At 38.4% G+C, this 23,998-nt stretch overlaps 1 protein-coding gene across 1 annotated transcript in view; it reads right to left on the bottom strand.

The window, feature by feature from the left end:
- spred2b (sprouty related EVH1 domain containing 2b) overlaps positions 1 to 23,998 on the bottom strand; it is a 37,459-nt gene that overhangs the window by 2,331 nt on the left and 11,130 nt on the right. The window contains exons 2-6 of the mRNA XM_066697372.1: positions 11,948 to 12,125; positions 10,402 to 10,570; positions 8,529 to 8,593; positions 1,738 to 1,893; positions 1 to 954 (exon numbers count right to left, since the gene is read on the bottom strand). The exon at positions 1 to 954 is cut by the window's left edge and continues 2,331 nt beyond it. Of these exons, the coding sequence (XP_066553469.1) occupies positions 292 to 954; positions 1,738 to 1,893; positions 8,529 to 8,593; positions 10,402 to 10,570; positions 11,948 to 12,125 (1,231 nt within the window). The 3' untranslated portion in view covers positions 1 to 291. The remainder of the gene's footprint in view (positions 955 to 1,737; positions 1,894 to 8,528; positions 8,594 to 10,401; positions 10,571 to 11,947; positions 12,126 to 23,998) is intronic.

The following is a 23,998-nucleotide window of genomic DNA, read 5'->3' as shown; positions in this document are numbered from 1 at the left end:
CTCACATCAACCACACTCAACATAAAAAAGAATTCAAGTTCTTAAAACAAATCAGTGTAAAAATATAAAGTACCTGTTTACATATAAATGAGTAATCATTGGTTAGTCCTTTATAATGCATGACATGGTGGCACTAGAGGCCCAAAGAACTGGGAATTTCTTTTGCTAGAGGCTGAGGTGAGAGAAACGTCCCCTCAGAGTTTATAAAAACCCAAAGCCAATAAGCTCCAAATTATTCACCCCCCCCATCTGGAATTCAGAAAAGATAAAACCGAAGAAAAACAAGAAAAATCACCCCACGGCTTTATGCTTCCCTCCACAACACCTGCACGCCACGCCGCACTGGTAACAGGCACGCAGTGGCAGGTAACAGCACATACATGGCGCCAGGAAGGACAGGGTGACCAGCGCCAGCCAGCGCAGGCAGAACCGGTCGTCGCTGGTGTCACAGGAGCAGGGATCCGAATAGTCCCCCTCAGGGTCCGACATGCAGTGGTAAAGCAAACTGTCCGCGCACCACATGAAGCTGACCCTGTGGATGCAGGTTCGTATGGGGTCGGGAGCGTCCTGGCACTGGCCCCGGCCGTTCTCCTCGTGATTGAACATGTCCCTGCAGTACACGCACCGCGAGCGCTCCCCATCCTCCTTCCTCCGCCGGGACTTGGATTTGAAGGATCGAGGCTGTGTGTTCACCACTCCCCCGCCGCCCTTCAGATCCTTGTGACTCAAGTCAGAATTGGGCACGTAGGGGTAGTTATAGTCGTGCTTTGAAGCCTCGCTTTTGGCAAACTGTACATAGGAGTCTACGTCCTCGGGGTCAATGAACTTCTCCCTCACGGCCGCGTGTCTGTAGTCCTCGTAGCCCGTCAACCAGGTCTTCTCTCGAGGGTTGATGCGCACAATCTCCTCGTCGTCGTCCTGGAAGCTGACGTGACGCGGAAGTTTAGGCACAGACTGAAAGGGAAAAAAGGCCACAATTTCAAATTTCTGGCGTGTAAAAAAAAAAAAAAAAAACCTACACATAGCTCTGCAGAACTAGTATGGGGCTCAAGCATTTTTCAGCAGTTCGGAAAGTTTCACCCATAATTCCTAGCAACTATATTCTTGCACTTTCCTTACATTTTTTGTAATGTGATGTACAAAGGTATAAATGAGAGAGGTTTAATCCATTAGTATACCTGAACACACTTTTTCTGAACAAGCATTGCAAATGACTGTTTGTACAAGTAAATGTTTGAATTGACAGATTTTCATTCTACTTTACATTCCCTCACTGAAATCTTGCAACCGAAATGCATTTATTTCAACAACTGAGCGAAAACAATGGATTTTGGAAGTTGCTCAATGGTAACCAGTTACAATGCAAAACTGGAATCTCTCTTATTAACAGTGCCATATCAATTAGCAGACAAGCATTTTTGTTTTCTTTACATATTGTGTCCGAGCAGGTATTGCTGAACAGAAACCCAGGACGCCGTTACACAGAGCGTCCTGTGGTTTCTCTTTGAGTTTAGAAAAATGTCTATGCTTTTAAGTTGCTGTGAACGGTCCAGTACTCTCCTCACAATAGTGCATATAATTTTACCAGATCTCCCCACAGATCAAAGGCAGGACCCCACAGCTTGATGAATACATGTGAGGGGCATGCGTCTCTATGGAGGGATCGGCGTCACAAACACACGGAGACATCCGGCAGACGCTGCGTGTTACGGTCTGCTCTCAGTGGACGGCACTGACCTGATCCAGAAGGTAGTGGTCCGCGGTGCTGTAATGGTCATGTAAGTGGCCCAGGATGCAGCGATGTCTTCGGGCTTCACAGAAATTAGGGGAGGCCAGCGCCTGCATAGAGTGATCCTTCTTCTGGGAAGAGTTTGAAGAGCTATCGGTAGCATTCTTTTTTTTTGGAGAGGGGATAAAATAAATAAGTAAATGACAGAGACAGAGAGACACAAACACACACAAATGTACAGAACTATAATAATGCCATGATAAAATAATTTAAAAAAGTAATTCAAATGGTGTACATCTGTAAGCCATCTGCAGTTTCTAAATGCCTGTGATCATCTCCAGCAGTTAGCAAACAATATGGATTAAATTAAATTGATATACAAGAGTTATTGAGCCAAGCAGCCCTGTCTATATGGATGAAAGAGTGAATTCTAATGGCTAGTCTTAAGGATGAGAATATGAGAAAAGTTGCAAGATGCATCTTGATATGCTGATTGAACATGGCTGGTAGTCTGGGCTTTTTTCAGCAAAACAGAATGTATCCTACACACCCCTGAACTGTCTAGGTGACTTTGCCACAACACAGTAAATCACTGAGTACTTAAGGAAAATGTAAATCAACTCTTAAAATTGACAAAACAATAACCATCATAAAATACAACTTACAAAAATGTAAGTGTGGCTTTTATTTGCATACAGACACCAAATTCCATGACATCACTGACAAACCACTATGTAATACAGTATTTAAAGTGCATCAAATTTGAATGAATTTGTAGTTAGTTAAATACCCACAAGACAAAACTGTTGCCCTTTGTTCAGAAATGCGTTTTAAATGAATACATATTCCTGAATACTTCCACACTGGCACTTGGCTTCATTTATCAAAGAACACTTCAGAGCCCGGTAATACAATATTATGTTTTTTGAATGCAGAAAACAGGACAAATAAATGATCTCGGACGACACAGCTCTCACCTCTGACGATGCACGGCCTGCTTCATCTAATACCTGTATTATATGCCAATATAAATAATGAAGTCTCTCTCCTGCCTTAGCATAGGCAACAAGAGTCGTTTCCTTCAATAACTGCAAGCAATACGGTGGGGAAACAAAGGCGGTTTTGATGTGCTGTGGCGCCAGCCTACTTTTCGATGCCAGTCTATCTGTGCCAGGTGGAATTGAGACTTTCCTAACTGATCATGTACTGATGTGCTATTTAAGTCATGGATGAAATCAAGGAAGGACTGCCAGTCTTTAGCTCCTGCCACGTCCCCCTTTTCAATTAGGGGTTTATTCCTAATGTCACTAAATGGTGTAAGGAAAGCCATTTCACTGCCAGTGTAAAATAAATCTGTCTGCTCTTCCTCAAACAAACCACTCTGTTCTCAGCTCAGACACAGCAGTACTTCAGTGGATTAAAGCAAATAACACTGGATAAAAACAAACTATTCCTACCCCTTCTTCTTTGCACACTTCTACTTTACACAAACACTTAGACTAAAGAGGTACTAAACTTATGGATAGCAATATTTTCCCTGTTTAGTTGGTATGTGGAGACATTTAAGATGTCAATTGCATGAGAGCTACTGTGGAGATGGAGAAGCATACAGAAGAGGGTTTCAGAAAGGCTGACACTAGTGTGAGGCACAACACAGCCAGAACAACATGCTACACCAAGGAATTATTCCTTAAGATTTTTGCAATAGAGCTGAGCTTCCAAAATTAAAGATACACCCCCACCCCCAAATAAAGAAACAAACAGATAAAGTTGATTTAAAATGGAATGCTCAGGAATGATCAGGGCTTTGATCTGATGAGCAGCTATTTATACGTTAAGATCTTTTAAATACAATGAAAAGTTGTAAACATGTGATGGGATGGGTGTGCCATCGATCTACAGCAAAAATCTAGAAACTAGAAAGAAAAAAAAAATGTAGGCGAGCCTTGTGTCATGTTGTGGAACATGTCATCAAATGGCTATGACTGACCCTCCCATACCTGCTCATCGAATATTAAAGTTTAAATGTATGCTTTTATTATTGCAGCTGACTGTTTCTTGGTCTGCCATGTGTTTAGAGAGTGCCTTATACACAGGCAACCAGCGTTGTGTTGCGCAGAAGGTTTTGATACTTAATTTTTTTTTATTACATGTGCCTACAAAGAGTTCAGAACACAGAGCCAAAAATAATACAGGCGTCCCTCCCAGCTCTGCCAAAACCCTAAGCCAACATGATTTAAAAATCTGTTTAGAAGGATAGCCGGGTCTGTCTGCTATAGATCATTAAAAGCACAGACCCTTTCAAATGTTTACACTGAAGGCATTATAAAACAGTAGATCTCTGCTATAATAGTGAGCAATTTTAACAGGAAAGAAAAACGTATCAAATTCTTTGTAAGTTTACAAAGTAGAGATAAGCTTGACTTCAAAGAGATTTCTGCAACTTTGATTCAAAGACATACCTTTGTTGCATTTGGTTAATTTAGGACCTAATGAGTCGCAATCACATTTTCAAGGTAAAAGGTAAATTGAGATAATGACTGAGGAATGCACTGGTGGGTCATTTTGGGTCCGAAATGTTGTTGCAATTATACAAATCACCCCCTTTATTAGCTTCACTCACCAACACTGTACAATCTGCAGCACCGCTGGGGTGGGATGGGGCGGGTACTTTACATTTTCTGTAGCTGGGCTAATTTTATTTTTCATCCGAACAAAACACATTCACTAATTGAATATTATTGTATCTCATCTAAGAACAAAGTTTACAAATGAGAGGAGGCCATTCGACCCATCATGCTCATTTGGTGTCCTTTAGAAACCGAGTGATCCAAGGATCCTATCCAGTCTGACTTTAAATCTGCTTGAGATTTCCACAAGAAAGTACTTAAATGCAATCTTCCAACTTCCATAAACAAATAGCAAGACATAGGTTATTGTTATGATCTTATTTGGCTGATGCTGGTGTATAAAGTGACATCAACACGGAACTATAAAAAGTTATTTAGACAATAGAGAAAGATGTGTGCAACTCAAAACTAATAATCAAACTACAGCTTTAACTACTACTAGGCAGCCCTACCAATATGCAACAGCCAAGACGAGAGGAGAATTCACCAAAAGCCTCCCTTAGCGCCATTTGAAGAAGGCACTCGGGGAATGGGATATTTACAGTCACACTAATTATCTGCAGTATTTCAGACGTCGGTCCAGACACCGAAATGGAACTTGGCAGCTGATGCAACTAAAACCCTTTTAGGATCCGACAGGAAAGCTGTACTAAAAAAAAAACTTTTCTGCCACAAAGATGTGAAATTTTTAATATATTGATAACAAGCAATTGCAGTCGTTAGGGTGCTCCTTAAATTCGTTCAATTTTAATTCATTCCCATCAAGGAGGGAATACCCCAATACTAAAAACTAAGGGATGCAATGCTCCATGAGAATCCTGCTGTATTTTGTGAATTCTGCTCTGCAAAGAACTTCTGTCCATTTTTACAGGACCTTAAGAAAAACACGGAAGCATTGCCTCACCACAGGGACAGAATAAATATTAAAGAAATAAAAGCAATACTACCAACCAAGCTTAAACAAAATAATAATAATAATAAAAAAAATGACCAGCTATGTAAACATTTAAGAAGCAACTGATTAATGTCAATCCTGTTCCCAAGATTGAATATCCTGTGGAAATTACAAGCTAACTTCTGAAGCAGCAATTTAAAAAGGAAAGGAGAAAAAGAAAAAGAATAAAAAAAAAATCATCTGCCCTTGGGCTCTGATTAAACCCTCCTTCCTGTCACCAATAAGACAGATGGTCTGAGCCAGTCAGGGGAGGTGTGGAGCTGGGAGATTTGAAAGGAAGGGGTGCACAGAGCCAGGCATGGTTGTCTTCAGGGATTTCAGATCCCACTTCCTTCCAGCATGTTCCTCAGGCCCTGCTCTGCCCGTGGTGTTATGCACTGCAAGGCAATTCCCTGATCCTTTTTCAGAGCTAACAGGAAGTTGTCAATCATCTCCCTGTCACCCTGCCAATGCTGCCTCTTTCTCAAACAACATAATGTTTACAAGCTGAGCAGGGGCCTGGCTCTGCATGCAACCGCCAAGAGCTGAGCACAAACCCACTCTGCAGGCAGGAGGAAACGCACGGCAGCTTCGGCTCGGCGGCACGGCGCAACGGCCTGTGCCTGGGCAGTGAGGTTATCAGACCTGAAGTTGTCCCTCAGAGTAGTACGAGCATCTTTATTTAGTTCCTATACAAACACCTCTGTACATTTTTCAGGTGTACTGCTTGAAGAATTCATTTTGAAATAAATATACACAATGCTGGTACAGCATGTCAAGGTAAAAATTAAATGGCAGTACACTGTCTGTGTACAAAGCAGGGTGGGGGCACCTTCCTTGTTGGCTGGATTTATTTTGGGAAATTATGAAACGCTGCCAGCCTCACGTATCACTGTGCTTATCAGGAGTGGCCACTAGCTCCAGGGAAGCCTGCAGTTAAATAAACACAATTATCATTTGCAGTATAAAAGGCTTTGCAGCACTATTATGCTGCATTTCTGCTGTTGGGTTGAGACAACTGCAAAAATGCCGGTGACTCATGAAAAGATCTTGTCTGTGGAAATTAAGGCTATTCAAATGTGTGACATAACACTGGTGTTGAAGAGCTGCACCAACATTTTGATGTTGGTAGACTAAGTAAGCACAGTATGAAGTCTGTTTGGTGTTATGTTCCACGTTTAGAACAAATTGTGATAATCCTTTTATTGAAGGGGTGTTTTAAAATATTTTGAACTCAACGAGAATATAAAGTATAATGGAAAATCAAAGTTTAACATGGATCACATTCATCACACCACCTGGACATCTCAATTTAGCAGAGTAATATATAAATAGATTTTTCTGTATCACATTTGATATCCTTGCTTTTCCTCTCTGGAGCTGCCTTTAAAGGAAGACTACAAACTTTCATTACTGCAACTTAAAGCAAGAACTGTTTGTGGTATATTGTATATGCCCGATGGGCACACATTTTGAATGAATACAACTCTAAAATAAACTTATTCTGAAAATGCAATGGAATACTTGGAAGGATAATCTCAATTTACATATTGAAATAAGGATTGTTTTTTGCTTGTGGTGTGGGAGAACTGGTTAATCTAGAAACTAAGTATGGTGTTCTGTCTTGAGTCATATGTCAAATACTGGGCTAGAGCCGTGTACGTTGTATTTTTGTTTTGCAGTAAGGTGTCACACAAAGAACAGACTTCTGTGAGGTTTGGGAGGGAGTGACACAGAATAAAACAAGCAAAGAAAAAACAATGGTGAACTGCGAAAGGGATATTCTCAATGGCCCCTAACAAATTAATATAAATACTTACAAAGGTTATGTATAGGTTAGCTTATCTGGAATAATTCAGGAGGAATGTTCCCTCCCTGTCTCAGAAGCTGTAAATCCACAGCGGCATTACTGCTGTCTACAGTGACTTGACTCTTGCAGGGAATTTTAGGAAAGGTCACTTCCAGAGCTTCGAGCTTCAGAGGAGACTCTCTTTCAGGCAGCAGCGACAGACACAAAACAACTGCCTGCATAGGACAGCTTCATCTACCACAGCGGCAAATTAATCGCAATCCAGTACTTGAAATGTTTCATATTCAAAGGATTAAATACGGATGTTTGCTAATCACGCATCTATTTCCAAAATATTATATTTTGCCAGAGACAGCGGACTATGTTTATTTTATTTTTGTACTAATTTAAACAGAAAGGCTTCTACCAAAACAACTTCTACCATTGTTTCAGATTAATTCCAGCTTCCAACAGCTTATTCATATTCGATGTATTGAGTAGTAGAGCTTCAAGACACCCGATTACCGATAAAATACTGTTTGGGAAATACAATTTCAGTACATTACACAGACACTGATGAAAACAACCACATCAGTTCTGTAGAATGGAAGACTTAAGAAACAAGACCTTAGAAAATCTGCTCATCACCTCATGTTGTCAGAGGCTTTTTTAATGTATAGGTAAGTCTGCAATATTAATTAAGTACATCTGTCTTTTACAAACAAGAAAAGATTCACACTAAACTACAAGACTTGCAAGCCCAGATCACAGACAGGTCTCTAACCCAACCCACTGCCACCCTGAGTATCCTGCACATCCCTGCGCCAAGGGAACCTCCTTACAGACTGTGTGACATGATGACCCGCCCCGGCTGCAGCTCGGGTGATGTCTCTGAAGATTGTTTGTCAAGAGTAAACCATTAGCTCTATGGGCAGGCTTCCCTTTCCCCCCATGCACCAATAAATCACTCTGGCAGGTAGCTGGGAAGCAGCTGCTAATGATAGTTTTACTGTGGAGTACAGGAAATCACCTTTTAACCCAGCCTGCTGTTGTTCATCTCCTATGACTGTGACAAAAGAACGGAAACAAATGAAATGCCAAGTGTCGGGAGAGTTTGGTCAAAGCACTACAGGAAACCTGGCTAGCCCCTTATCATGCTGAAGATCTCAAGAAAACAAAGGGTCATCTCTTTGAGCTAGACTCGGACCAAAAATAACAGCAAATCTTCACACGCACTTCCACATACTGACAAAAAAAGACCCAAAATCGGTCCGTTAAAAAAAAAAAAAAATGAAAACACCAAAGAAAAAATACAACAGGAGTGTTCTAAGAAAATTCTCTGAAAACTTTTAATTTAACCTGCTAATGTAATTTTCCTTTAAGTTCAATTACCAACAATTTACCACATGCACTAAAGAGCTGAAATGACATTTGCTTAAGACTCACCGTGAACACATCATCATCGCCCACCTCTGCCTCATTCTGGATTGTCGAAGAGGAAGTCGTAGATCCTAACAATACATTTAAAAAGTAAGGAAACTCATCAAGAGCTGACAGTGATTTGATGTATACATCACCCCCTAAAAAATGAATCAGCTTCTGAGTACCAATTTCACACAATACTACAGGCAATTTTGACAGGAAACATACAATTGACACCGATGCAAATGTTTCTTCAGAAAAGTTCACCAACATATTAATGACTGTGCTATATTTTATTGCATCTTCTCACTTAGATCCTGCTGTTGCCTTCCTGTTGTAGTTTTAGACAGTCAGTTAAAGGACTCAAAAGTAAAACACAGATCTTTTACAAAGAACACTTATTTCATTGGAAGGCACAGGATAAATATTGACAAACAAACTAAACTAAAGAAAACCCACCAAACAAAAATAAACCTATTTTTTAAGATATTGATTAAAGCTATGATTTGGCTTGGATTATGTTCAAGGTCATACAAAATGAAATTAAGGCCAAACCAGCTAGTTTAAGTTTTTATTAAAACACACAGGGATATATATTAAAAAAATAAAAATAAAAATAAAATGGAGGTTATTTTTTCTTCATAAATAGTTTATAGACAAAATACATTTAAATGTTCAACTTTAGGAAAAAGCTCAATAAGTCCTAGAGTATGTTGCTATATGATTTATTGAGTGAGAGAGAAATGTCAAAGTCTCCTTTACCTATTAAAGAAAGAACAAACAAAATAAAAAACAAAACAAAACACTTCTGAGGAAAGTCTTTGAGAAACAAAACTTTTGTTATCCGCTCAGGGAAATGGCCTCCAGTTTGAAGCCTTGTGTTTCTACTTACAAGTGTCTTCAAGGCATAAATCATGGTTATGTTGCGATTGGCTCAAAAGGCAAAATGAAGAACAGAAGAACAGCTAGAGGATTTGGCTTTAAACCCACTTAAATGGGTCAAAGAAAGAAACAGTAATGGAATTAAATCCACTAATGATTTTCTGGTAATGGAATACATACTCACACTTACAAGATGGTGTGCTGGTAAATCAGAAACAGATTATAAAAAAGCTTGTTGTACTGTTTAACAGCAAATAAAGAGTATAAAACAGGAATGATGCTTCATAATCAAACACAAAATCTGTCAGTACCGCTCTCTAGTCTTAAATTCCATTTTATGTAAGTCACTTTGCGACGAGCAAAAGGAGTGATGTGAAAAGGTCAAAGGTTAATTACACATGGCTCCAAGTGGTTGGAAAATTGCCTTTTGTTGTCTACACCATTTAGTCTAGATACTGAACATCTGAGATACCCTTTTTTGGTTTTATTAAAACAAGCCTTATACGAGACAGGTAATCAAAGTTAAACCTGTAAAGTCAGAACTAAATCTGGTACTGGTCTTCAGAACTTAAACTGCAACATTTCTAAAACATCTAGGTGGAGTTGGCCAAATAACTACTGAAACAGAAGTGCACATAGTACTAAGGCAGTGACATAGTTGAAATTCTTCCATCAAAAAAACATATTGGGCAGCCCTTACATATGCATTAGTGATGCCAACTGCACAAGTAAGACACATTTCCAAGGCAGAAAAGAGAATATCTTTGCTGTAAGATTAACAAAGATAAATGGAGAGAGGACATTTAGACTCAAGTAAAGCATTGAGTTCAGGAAGTATAATTCTGAATGAATGTGCTGTACAAGTCCAATTTTCTGGTGTTTTAGAAATTCACAGAATTTCCCTAGAAGATTCTATTGAGAAAATGTACCAATATTGGCAAACCGACACATCCTTCCACTTTGTCCACTAAAATATGACCAAACTACTTGAGTGTTATTTCTGGAAGTGGATTACCTTCTGTCAAGTCTTCGATTGCTTTCCTTACACCTCTGTCAAATGCACGTGCATCTGCCGGACTCTGAAAAGTCAGCCCACACTTTTTGTTGTCAACTTTCCAGTGGTGAAACGTGGGGGTCGCCTTTGTGTAAATCAAGTCCTTCTTTAAGAAACACTCTAGAATAACCTGCAAAAAACACAAAGATATTTAAGCATTGATATATTCTTTTTTTTCCTCTCCTTGGAATGCCTATGCTTGGCAGAGTGCTTTCCACCAAGGAATTTAGGGGAAGGTTCCCTACATCACTCCCAAAGAGATAAATAACCTAGATGTGAGAACCAGCAGAAATGACATTACAATATCACAAACAGGTTTTTCAGGCCTTTTGATAAATTATTCTGCCCTCTTGCCAAAAATTATTCATGCGTATTTTATTTCCTTTCATTGCACTTTCAGGCTTAATGGGTAAGATTAATATAATACATCATTTTACAGTAAAGTCAAATGATATTTAATGATTAATGATTAAGGAAATAGTCCTTCACCATACATGCAATGATGCAGTTATTTTGATTTGGTGCAACAGACTGCACCTCCGTCCGTTACTTGCTAAGCATTTGTAAAAAAAAAAAAAAAATAGGCTTACATAAAAATGGCCACATGCAGTATTTTTTAAGGATATCTCTGGTTTCATAAACAATTCTTAGCTGCATTTTGTGCTTACTACTGATTGTGGCAAAATTATAAAATAAGAAATTGATACACATGTAAAATTACATTATACTGGTAATTTCACAGAAACTGCAGAATTTACACAGTCATTTATACATGAACTGCAGAATATTGTAGTTTCCATGCAATATCTGAAAAAACAAACTACAATGCATTACAAATGAGAAATGACATTCAGCTGGTTAAATTGTCATAATGTAGTCAATTGTCATTTTCCAGAAAAGCAGTATTTAACTATTGCTCTAACCACTGACAAATTTTGCAGATTCCGTCATTGCTTGCTTCACAAAATGCAGACGCCACACTAGCACCCAAGCCTCAACATCATTTTTCATGTAACCAAGATGTTTTGAGCAAGCTCTGATTCAGTTAATAATTTATCTCTATGACATTGACTGAACAGGAAGTTCTAGGCTCTACAAAGTGCTGCTCTGTCCTTAGTATTCCTCACTAAGCATGCATCTCCTCTTCAAAGGTACAAGACATCCATGAACAAACACTTGTGAAGGACAGGAACAGTGCCCACTATCACTGACCAGTCCTGCAGGGGACCCCACTGTAACATGGGTTAACATTGGGCCTGGAGATGTACCATGAGTTGAAGATCCCATGATTAACAGCTACTCGGGATTCACTATTGATCTCAAAGATGTGGAGATCTTCACTGATGAGCCCTCGTGAATAATAGGATAACTGTAAGACTGGGATCACTGTTTCTATGAGAACATCTACACAGTGTTTGATACCAGATCTAGTTTGTCACTGATGGGAGTCTGAAGGATGTGCTCCTGTTTTGAGGAAGGTATCAGCAATGGAAGAGACAATCATTACCTGTTTATCTTTCAGCCGCTCTCCGAGAATAAGGAAGTCACTTTTCCCGCCCAGCTCCGTGTGAATGACCTTACAGACCCCAACTCTGCTCAGTCCACCGCCTTCTTGTGCAAGCCATCCTCCACTAGAGTCATCCCGGGTCATAACCACTGCTTTCACGCGCACAATGTAGCTGTCACTGCGTGAGAAAGGGAAAGAGGTTCGGTCAACTTCACAAATAAAACAGTCATCTGCTTTTCTAGATATATCAGTTTTCATTGGCAACATTTACCATTCATGAAAGATTGTTTGGAAACGGAAGAAAAAGGGGATGATCAATGCAGACGTACCCTAGACACCACTATGAAAACTGCAGAGAGACTTCACGAGAGATTGTGCCCAGCTGCAGTCTATTGGCCTTTACCATACCCTGTGAGCGGAGACATTCGGGTGCGTTCAGTACAGTCCTATGAAGTTTGAAGGGCCACAGCAAAAGCACCGCATTGGGCAGAGTTTATCACAAGAAAAAGATCCAAGTCACAAACGCATTTACACAGGCAGGTCAAAGGCTGCTGCCGTTTACTTTCAGATTTGCTTTGCTTCACTATTCCAACACCTAATTGCTATTTTCACTGCCTACTAAGCAGGAAGTGAGCCATATATGGTTACTTTACTTTGCCTTTTAAATAATTAACCAGGGAGGTGCTCAGAGAACAATGCATCTCAGGACAAGAGAGACTGACACTAAATCGATATGCAGAGTCACTGGGGATGGCGATTTCAATGATCAAGCTTCACCAGCCACAATTACGATCCCACTTTATTCTTCAAAGTCACCTAAAAGCCTTCAGCAGCAGAATATTTATAACATAAGCTACAATAAATGCCTCCTGCACATCTGGGTTTAAACTGCAACAGAGAGGAACACTTTATAAGACAATGGAAAACACAAAGCAAGGTTACAAATTGTATGTGATTTGTGAGGACAATGTAAACTTTGAACACTGATGTCGTGTAAACATGACAGACACACTTTTTGATTGAGTCACTTGGCCAATTTCCATGAATAGTTCCTGGGTAGGTATTTACTGTTAGTAATTATGGTTTGCTATGTATGTAATGAATATACTATAATTATGCAGGTCTTAGTATATGAATGATCATCTTAGGACCACAATGATCACCTCAGGCTTTTGTTTGTTTATTTATTTTTGGTTAATAGCGAAGGCAGCTACTGTACAATTATACAGACATTCTAAGAAATTTTGTTGGGACTCTGGACACAATTATATTTCCCATTTGTGATGACAAGGAGGGTGTGCATGCATATATTGCCATATAGCCATACAGACTTCATTCGATATACATCTTCAGGGAAAAAAAACAAAACACTTTTTTTATCCATCTTAAACCCAGTTTCATTAAAACTTAAAAAGAGACCATCTGCACTGTTTAAATGCTTTTTCTGCAGTCGACAGAATGATTCACAATGACGTCATAAATGGCTGTGGGCGTAAAGGCAGGAGGGGAAAAGGGGGGTCACCAGTGCTGGAATTGAGAAATGCTGATGGTATTGGCAGTCTCGTTCCTCAGGACTATTTAATTACACACTTATTAAAATCACTGCCTCACTAGCCAGTCTCCAGCAGCACAGGGGCTACTAAACAATTACAGAGGCAGAAGCACAATCTCAATTCTAACCCTGAGCTTCTTCAAAGACTGCCAAAGCAAATCAGTGAAAAAAGGATGTACCACAACGAACTTAACACATTTAAAAAAAAAAAAAAAGTACCTCTTTCTAAGCTACTTAATTAACATTATAAAAGCTTTTGAAAGTTAGTAAAACATTAAAACATAATAATACAATTGAAAACACACATGCCCTTCCAACTGCATATGATATTAATGAAGTTTAGGTCTGAAAGTCATTTAATAAGGCAGGTTTCTTTAAATTGTAACTGAGTCACTTCTTACCCATCTGTGACATGAAACCTTAAATTTGTTTTCTTCAGATTCATAAACTCACCCCCTCACATTCTGCTTTCTGTAGCATTGCTCTGCCAGCAGATAAAAAAATTACAAGAACAGTAAAGCCGCCTCTGAAGGCATCAATTCAGTTACATCTTCGATATTCTGAATATAAAAATATGAAGTACCATCATAAATGCTAAACAACTTATAGGGTTTCTCATGATTCTGAGGCCGACAGTAGTAGATGAAAAGCATGGTATAAAATTAGAAATCTGAAAATTTGCAACAGCTAGGTCTATATATAACAATTAACATTACTAGTTAAATGAAATGTTTATTAAAGTAAATGCAAACTGAACTCACTTCGGTTCCTATGATTGTGAATCCCTGTTATGAAGTACAAGGTGGATGTTAAATGTGCCTTGGATAGCCAATCACGTAGCCTAACCACAAGCAATCGTAATCATCCATTTTAAGACAAATCTAAAGACAAATTCTCAAATCATTTGGAAACCAAAACTTTGGGACAAAGAATCCAGGTACGTTTCTGCCAGAAGGCTTTCCTAATTCAATGCAATTGTAAAGCTTTTCTGTGAAAGGATTTTCTATACAGTATTATAGTACACGCTATATGCTTTTGAAAAAGCAAACCCTGGTGTGAACTGGTCAATGAATACATGCTGATTTTCCAGGAAAGGGAAATACTATACCGTTTCACAACTTGCTCCGATTAGTAGGTTCTTAGAATCTTGTGTTCTGAAGTCAGCAAATAGGTTGATTCAATTTTCCACTAAATCGCTCATTTCATGAATGGAATCCAGTACTTCGGCGATTGATTCCTTCCAGACAAATTCTCAACAGATTCCACAACAATTTAAACCATTTAAGCTCCCGACATTATTTAGGATAAATAATACTTTCAATATAAACCTAAGAACACAGCTTTGAACAAACTATTTACATACATTAGCACAAGTAATTTAGTAGCATCATGCTTATTCTCTCAGAAGACCACTTTATGTTGAATTATCGCACTGCAGTTTGTGTTCAAGTTTAAATGTCCATCAAGATACTTGGCGTACAGTTTACATTGTTTAAGAAGTTTATAAAAGACTACTTGCACAATACAGAAAGAGCAGAACTTTCAAATTGTTTGTGAGGCACCTTTATGAAACTGCCCGATAAGGTTTTTGGGTCAATTCTGTAAGGATGGCCAAAATTCAACATGACAGACAGACATTGTGTAGAATCCTATAAGAGTTTCAGCCTCGAAGCACCAACACACATAGGCTTTTTATTTGTACATAATATATAGTCGAAATATGTTACTAGTATGAAGTATCCATTAGTTTAGCTAATAGAATATAATGTGCGTGTAATGTAACCTTTATAACAAATACCTAAATTTATTTAATACCTATCTAATATTAGAATAACCTGTTGCCATGACAGAAGCTCAGCTTTGACAGTAGCTTCTGACAGGAGGATTTTCAGAATCATGTAGAACAAACATGTTCTTCTACTACCGATTGTCATGCAGTAGGGCCCATATTTTTGTCTGATTAAAAAAAGAAAATGTAATGAAAGCCAATACTTACATAAAATGTTTGTTTTTAGAAGTCTAAAGCCAATTCATATTATATTAATTAATTTGGATATGGAGTTTTTTTACTTAATAAGATATAGCCTATTGATAAATTAGACAAACCACTGAAATGATTGACAAGTATATCAAAGGGAGTGTAATATTAATACTTGGTACATGTATACATGCTAAATTAATTCTCAGTAAGAAAATGAAATGGTTATAGATCATGTTTTTAAATGCTATAAGAAAATCAGAAATGTGTTTTATCTGGACATTCACAATCCCCACTTTGTCAAATTTTGACTTCCTTACTAAGTTTAATGCATTCAATACTTTCCAGATTATATATAAAATCAAACTTAATTGTTTATAACTGTAGTGAAGCAGTAACTACAGAATGCCTTGTCTTGAAAATGACAGCAAAAAAAAAAAAAAAAGCAGACAGGCACCGTGGACACAGTGACAAGGTGGAAGCCATCACAGTGATGCGTTTAAAACATTGCTGTTGTCACCAGATTTTTCACCAGTTTAATGGAATCATTTGGTCTATATTTTGTTTCCCCCCAACAAAGAGTGCATTATCTGACAGCAGTATTTGAAATAAAGGAAAAAACCTAGGGAGAACTTTTTTTTTACAAGAATAGTACTACGCTCAGCACCACAGCAAACTTGTGCTCGCTGCAAATCAATATGTGGAAGTCTTGAAAGTACATAGAAGAGCAGACTGCATGACCTCCTGAACCTCTGATGCAGTACTGCACTGTCGTTTTCCTGTTTAAATCCATGTTTATTCTGAAAACCAGCAATTGTGTTACAAACCAGGACATGTGAAAAATCCCAGTCTCTTTGCCAGAAGTGTTAAAAAGTTTGTAGAGAAAGAATAAACTCATTAACACAGCATTGTGTAAGCGCTCATGGGATGTTGGATGTCACATGCACGCCTATGTTTCTACCGTCGGTGTAACATCCGCTCAGCTGCAAAGAAACCCGAGCTCGCATGGAGTGTTCAATGGAAGAACAGATTGATGTGGGGCCGATAAGGAGGCAGAATCTGCAGAAAACAAGCCCAGGATTGTTCTGGAGATAATTCTGCAGTTCTGCAATGTGAAAAGTAAAACTCTTAAATTGGATACGCAGACTCAACAGACAAAGTCAGCCACCAAGCCGGAACAGAGCACTGCAGTGTCAACTAAAATTGCCATGTGAACTTAAAGGGCCTAAACATATAAGAGAAGTCCTAGCAAGCTTACACTATATCATTTATTTTTTCCACTGGAAAGTTTCAGGACTGATTTGATCACTGTACTTGAGGAGAGAAATATTTCGGAATACTCTCAACCTGTGCAGCCAAACCACAATCAAAGAAACCCATAATCCACTGTGAAATTACAACACAGGAAAATCACTATATTAAAAAAATATATATAAAAATGGTTTTGCAGGGCTTGGTTGGTAAAGGCTCCATTTTATCCTTGTCACTATATGTTCAATTTTTCTCCAACATCAAAACTCACCTAGGAGATCTTGTGAAAGGTATATTCTGTATTGTTGGCGAATGTGCTGCAGAGTGGGACTGGAGCTGTTCACAAAGTTACATAAATGTTCTAGGGCTGCAGAAGCGGAAGTTGAAAGAAGGAAAAGCTGGTGATTCATAGCCTTTAACAAGGTTGTCACACACAATCTAATACCTTAAACCTCTCTACAACATACCCAAGCACTTATGGCTTAATTTCCATTAAACAGCCAGACTAAAGGAAAACTATGATGCCTCTAATATACACATAAATAAATACAGATTTCCAGAAGGATTTTAAAAGACAATACTTTTTAATGTACAAAAAATATAAATACATCAGTTAAATTATCAATCAATCCTGGGTGGTCTGAAGTTATATTTACATTGTACAATCACCATATTAACCTGGATAACACACACACACACACACACACACAACCCACCAAAACATGAGTGATAATTCGAACCCTCTGGCAGCGTTCGAACTTCCACACACATTGAGTGACAGAATGTACGAAGGCGGGTGAAGCTATGATTCCAACTGCCACCATGCCCGGGCTGGGATTAGTCTTTTTGCCTCATTTCCATCTGTGCCTGAAACTCAGTTTAACAGCTATTTTACTTAGGCACACGGCCAAATCCAGTCTTTTACAGGGTCACATTGTTTCTGTACCTTTTCAGCTTCAGTCTGGGGTCACAAATATAGCACCAGTATTCCGAGATACACATGTGACCGACATCGCTGGCGATCACCATAGGAATAATTTATTTCAGAAACACATTCGGCATGCACACACAAATTAAGATCAGATGGATTATAAAGTGGCAATGAGGCTTGCTCTTCTAGGTGGCCAGTGTTCATTTCCATCAGAAGCAAACTAAGACCAGATCACTTCCAGCTCCAGAGACCTCTTTCACTGTATTCAAATAAAAGATTATCAGGTTACTTTACCATCCCAATTTTCACTCAGCTATTTTCCATTTGTAAAGGACAGGACAGACAGGAAGAACTTTGTATGCTGATCTACCAAAAAAAAAAATCTGAATACAAAAATTGACTGAACTGGAAACATAGAAAAAATACACTTTAATAATTGCTTTTAAAAAAAAGAAAAAACCCTGGAGAACAACTACACGCAAAACAATATGGTCTTAAAATGAATGCAAATGGCTGTGATAGGAAATAAAGTAGGCTGTACCTTACTAAAGAAATAATGCTTTTTAGGTCTAGAACAGGCTGTAATTTTCACAGAACTAGACAACTTTTGATCCTTTTAACTCACTCAGCTATTCACCATCCTCCTCCAAATTGTAATATGAATAATCCGTCAACATGAATGCCGACCACTCCAAACCGACTTTTAAGAAATTGAAAGTCAAGTCTTGACTGTCCAAGCTGAACCTTAGCACTGCACAGCTCAACAGTTAGGAAACATTTACAGATGAACTTCATTAGGAGAAAAGAAAATTCATTAATCTATAGCTACCGTGTTAAACAAAAACTGTTGATTAAATAAAGATGGGATCACATTTAAAAGACTTCCTTTCTACCTTTTCCATACCACAACTTTAAAAAATGGCAAAAGGGTACTAAATCAAGAACTCTTTAAATAAGTCACATAAGGATGGAAAGATAAACCACTTAGTCATTGACTCAAAAACAACGAGAGGAAGTTCTGAGGCCTTCAAAGTTACTAAAGGTGAAGCGGGATGGAGATGCAGGAAGGCCAGTGTCAGACAAAGCAGATGCATGTTAATTTTTTTTTGAACTCTGAATTACATTTGTACATGTGTTTAACAATACAATATTACATTTTGAAATTTACTCCAGGGATTATGGCATTAAAGCAGTTTATAGAGAGTATCAATTCTGTGTTAAACGTTATAGAAGCCAGGGTGGAGTTTGCTTGAACAACCTCACAATCTGTAGTAAAAGTACTATCCCCGTTCCATTAATAAAACTACCTAGACACCTAAATAAAGTTTATATCTATCAATACGCATGTGAACACTTACTTTGTGGAAAAACTCACTGGTAGATTTTTAAAACTGAACACACACAAAGAGAAGGGTGCCTTTTTGTGTCTATTCAGACTCTGCCCATAAACCACAACAAAAACGATATTTTACATTTAAGATGAGAACACTACCTAAATTAATAGGCACAATAACCTCACTTCTATTTAATCACGAGCTTTGTTTTGTGACCAGCTGTTAGTCTAGTCAGAATTGTTATATAATTGGTACAGTTTTGGTTTTAACACCCACGAAACAGCAGAAACTGGATAACTCAAAATGCATACAGATTCCTGCGCTAACCAATGCACAAACTCTGGGTGCATTCTCAATTCCCATTTCTATGTTTAGCTGAATCACACAGCTTTGTGCAGCACATATTAAGCCTCAACAATTAATACAGCAAGTGAATTAATACAAAATTAATTTGCTTCCGCTTCCAAATTTGTAGAGTGCATTACACGAGGTGTCACGGCCCTCAGCAGCATCATGAAATTTAGGTAATTACCATTACATGGTTTTGAAACATGCCATTGTTTAGGATTTAACAGGGATGTATACCATGTTTCCTTTGAAGAAATTATACATTTTAAAAACATATCAGTCCCAAAGGGTGGAGGGGAAAAAGATAAAAGCTGCTTTATTCCCCCCACACTAGAATAGCAATAGCATGGGATTTCTTATTTATTTTTTGAACTGGGAACGCTATACAATAAGTAGGTTCTGCACACATTTTAACACAAGGCTTTAATGGCCAGAAAATGAAACCTTAGACATTGATGAAAGCAGGTTTTTTTTTTTTTAAACCTATTTCTGTTAGCAACAGCACACTACAGAATGAAAACACTGCTAATGAGCTCTTCATTGACCCTCCCTGTAAAAATGGTATTGCATTTTCAGCTCCAGGTACAATTCATCAATGCTGCATTCGATACATTGTGAGGGCACAGCAACATGTCTGTAAGTATCTCGAGATAAGACGTTCAAAACCGAATATTGCAGGAGAAAAAAGGTGACCCAGGCTTACCTTCTGGAATCTGACATTTCTCTACATCTCTTGGTCATCCTCATGAAATTCATGAAATACATTTTCCATGTAAATTCCCATAATTAATGTTACGCAGTTTCCAATCAGCACAACCATCTTTAGCTGTACGATTCGAGGCTGTTTGCCTAAAGTGCTTCCCCACATATGATTCAGTCTCCTTGACAAACACACAGTATTGTAGAGTATGAGTCATCAAACGGCCATTCCGCACTCGCAGGCCTGCAGAGTCAGTACAGCACACTCACATCCTGCTTCACAGACTCCAGTGTGGAGGCTGGAAGAGCTCAGACTACAGACAAAAAACACCAACCTGAAAGAGCACCAGAAACGGCACCCTCGCACAGGACAGAATGTTTGGTTTTAACATTGTGTGCATTAGATTAGAACTATGAAAGACGACGTGAAAGCACGGCTCTCTTCATAAAGGGATTCTTATCCAAATGGCATGCAGACTGATTTATATTAAACACACAAGATGCAGTGAAAGCCCTGCATTCTCAGTCTAAGGGCCCATTCCTTCCAGGCAAGCAGCAGGCCTTAGAGAGGGGTTAAGGGCCATTTCCGAGGTTTACGATTCTTTTATAACGCAATTACTTAAAACACTAGCCAGGTGTCAGTCGTGATAATTCAATATTAGTGATAGCTGTATATAAAAACGGTGTCAAGTTATTCATATTCATAAGAGGAGTCATAAACCCTGGTCCAGGGAGGATCTAGATTCTATTAGAATAGAAGTTTGCTGATCCGACTTCTACACAACTTACTGGGGAAGTGTATTTTTCCAATATCCCACCTGTACACGTATTCAGGTTAACTAATGAAAGACATTTTGATAAGTATACACATTTAAGGTTTCTCCCAACCATCAAGGTACCTTATCTGAGCCACACTTAAAATCACAGATTTCATGACAATAACTTATGCATTTTACACAAGGGAAGAGGTATAGAAGTAACAAAACAATGTCATTGTGCACACAAACAACAAGCATCTAACATTGTTAAAAGGACAAACATGATCAAAACCACTCTAGTAGATTGAAGTCTATCCAACAACATTATTATTGTAAAAATGAATCAAATGTTAAATGGGTTAGAAAATCTAAGGTTTTAAAATCCCACATTGTCAGCATGTGCAACGTCTTAAAATCTTCAGTGTACAACTCAATTTAATATCATAATGTCTATTTCATAGCCCATAGCACATACAAATTACTACATTATTCAATCTTCATCCATCAAAACACTACCTCTCTATATAAATGTACATCTTTACATTAAGCAACAAAACAATATAAAAGCTGAGGATGTACTTGAGAAACAGGTAACTAATATTAAACCTTAAGAAATACAGAACAGACAGACTGTTCAAATATTTGTTCATGTATTTATGGGTAAAATGAAAAGACTTGAGAGTGCTTTTGTCAACATCTGGCAACCTGTCTAAACAGGCCTCATTCTGCAGTGTACTGCCCCGTTTCTCAAGATGTGCCACAGAGGAGCTCAGTACACAGGGCTGACGTGCCCCCTCAGCAAACACTCCCATAAAGGAACATTATGAAGTCAGATTCATCCACGACAGGGCAAATAACATCTTAATGTACAACATAATGAACTAATTGCTCAGTGTTATGTTCTGGTACTTCTCGAAGATTGGGTTACATAAATAATGTTAATATAAGAATTGGGGCGTTTTCTTTTTTTTAATTCTTCTGTAGGTTTCATAAGAAAATAAGCCTTATTGTTTTGCTTTTTTAAATATATGCAAAAGCTTTTTTTTTTTTTAATAATTCTTCCATTGAAATATAATTTCAATATACAAAGTAAGTAATCTGTCATGTAATTGAGCATCGGCTTGTGTGGTTGGAATTAACATTTCAAAATATAGTAGAGTCAAACAGATTATACTGCTATGAGTGTCACTAGTTATTCAGTATAAAAAATAATTATAGAACAGTATTTGATAACCCAGGTCTGTAGATTATTCACTTTAGTGAAAACAAAATATGCCCGGTCTAAGATCATGCCTTTGACATCCTCACTTAGTTTTACATGCATATACTCAAAGGTATAAAATGCTTCAATTAACTAGCCTTATCTTAACTTATCACATGAACCTTTGTGATTTGAGTAGGGTTCAGACTTTGTACACTCTCATTTCATTGACTAAATCTGAATGTATCAATCTATGACCACACAGTAGTAGGTTCCTGCATTGTGTTACAGATAACACCAGGATCTCAAAAAAAACTGTGGAGGACTAGCACAGTTTCATTTATGTCAAATGTACAGGTAACAAATCCTAGGTATAATGATAGATTATTGGCTGGTTAAACAGTAAATAGACTTTTACTATGTAAGCCATATACATATCAATATACACTCACCTAAAGGATTATTAGGAACACCTGTTCAATTTCTCATTAATGCAATTATCTAACCAACCAATCACATGGCAGTTGTTTCAATGCATTTAGGGGTGTGGTCCTGGTCAAGACAATCTCCTGAACTCCAAACTGAATGTCTGAATGGGAAAGAAAGGTGATTTAAGCAATTTTGAGCGTGGCATGGTTGTTGGTGCCAGACGGGCCGGTCTGAGTATTTCACAATCTGCTCAGTTACTGGGATTTTCACGCACAACCATTTCTAGGGTTTACAAAGAATGGTGTGAAAAGGGAAAAACATCCAGTATGCGGCAGTCCTGTGGGGGCGAAAATGCCTTGTTGATGCTAGAGGTCAGAGGAGAATGGGCCGACTGATTCAAGCTGATAGAAGAGCAACTTTGACTGAAATAACTACTCGTTACAACCGAGGTATGCAGCAAAGCATTTGTGAAGCCACAACACGTACAACCTTGAGGCGGATGGGCTACAACAGCAGAAGACCCCACCGGGTACCACTCATCTCCACTACAAATAGGAAAAAGAGGCTACAATTTGCACAAGCTCACCAAAATTGGACACTTGAAGACTGGAAAAATGTTGCCTGGTCTGATGAGTCTCGATTTCTGTTGAGACATTCAGATGGTAGAGTCAGAATTTGGCGTAAACAGAATGAGAACATGGATCCATCATGCCTTGTTACCACTGTGCAGGCTGGTGGTGGTGGTGTAATGGTGTGGGGGATGTTTTCTTGGCACACTTTAGGCCCCTTAGTGCCAATTGGGCATCGTTTAAATGCCATGGCCTACCTGAGCATTGTTTCTGACCATGTCCATCCCTTTATGACCACCATGTACCCATCCTCTGATGGCTACTTCCAGCAGGATAATGCACCATGTCACAAAGGTCGAATCATTTCAAATTGGTTTCTTGAACATGACAATGAGTTCACTGTACTAAACTGGCCCCCACAGTCACCAGATCTCAACCCAATAGAGCATCTTTGGGATGTGGTGGAACGGGAGCTTCGTGCCCTGGATGTGCATCCCACAAATCTCCATCAACTGCAAGATGCTATCCTATCAATATGGGCCAACATTTCTAAAGAATGCTTTCAGCACCTTGTTGAATCAATGCCACGTAGAATTAAGGCAGTTCTGAAGGTGAAAGGGGGTCAAACACAGTATTAGTATGGTGTTCCTAATAATCCTTTAGGTGAGTGTATATCAAGAGATCTGTAAGATTTCAGGATGAAATAAAGTAAATTAAAGGACTATATTAAGTTTTGTTGTTGTTGTTTCTGGCACAATCCAATCTGCAACTAAGAAATTGTCACACTTATGATAGCAGTTCAAATAAATCCTCTGGTGACAAATAGCAACATATAATCTGTGGTCACAAAACACTGGCCTAGTGGCAGCACTGTGGGAAAAACTGGATGTTGAGTTCTATTACAATGGTCCAAAAACAAAATATTGTTGTAATTTCAGTCACCGGTTTGAAGCATAACTGAAGACCTGTCATGGAAGAAAGCAAATCCCTAATCTCACATA

This window comes from Amia ocellicauda, chromosome 23 (genome assembly GCF_036373705.1).
Source record: "Amia ocellicauda isolate fAmiCal2 chromosome 23, fAmiCal2.hap1, whole genome shotgun sequence".
Taxonomy (NCBI): domain Eukaryota; kingdom Metazoa; phylum Chordata; class Actinopteri; order Amiiformes; family Amiidae; genus Amia; species Amia ocellicauda.
This window is presented reverse-complemented; position numbering and strand designations above follow the sequence as displayed.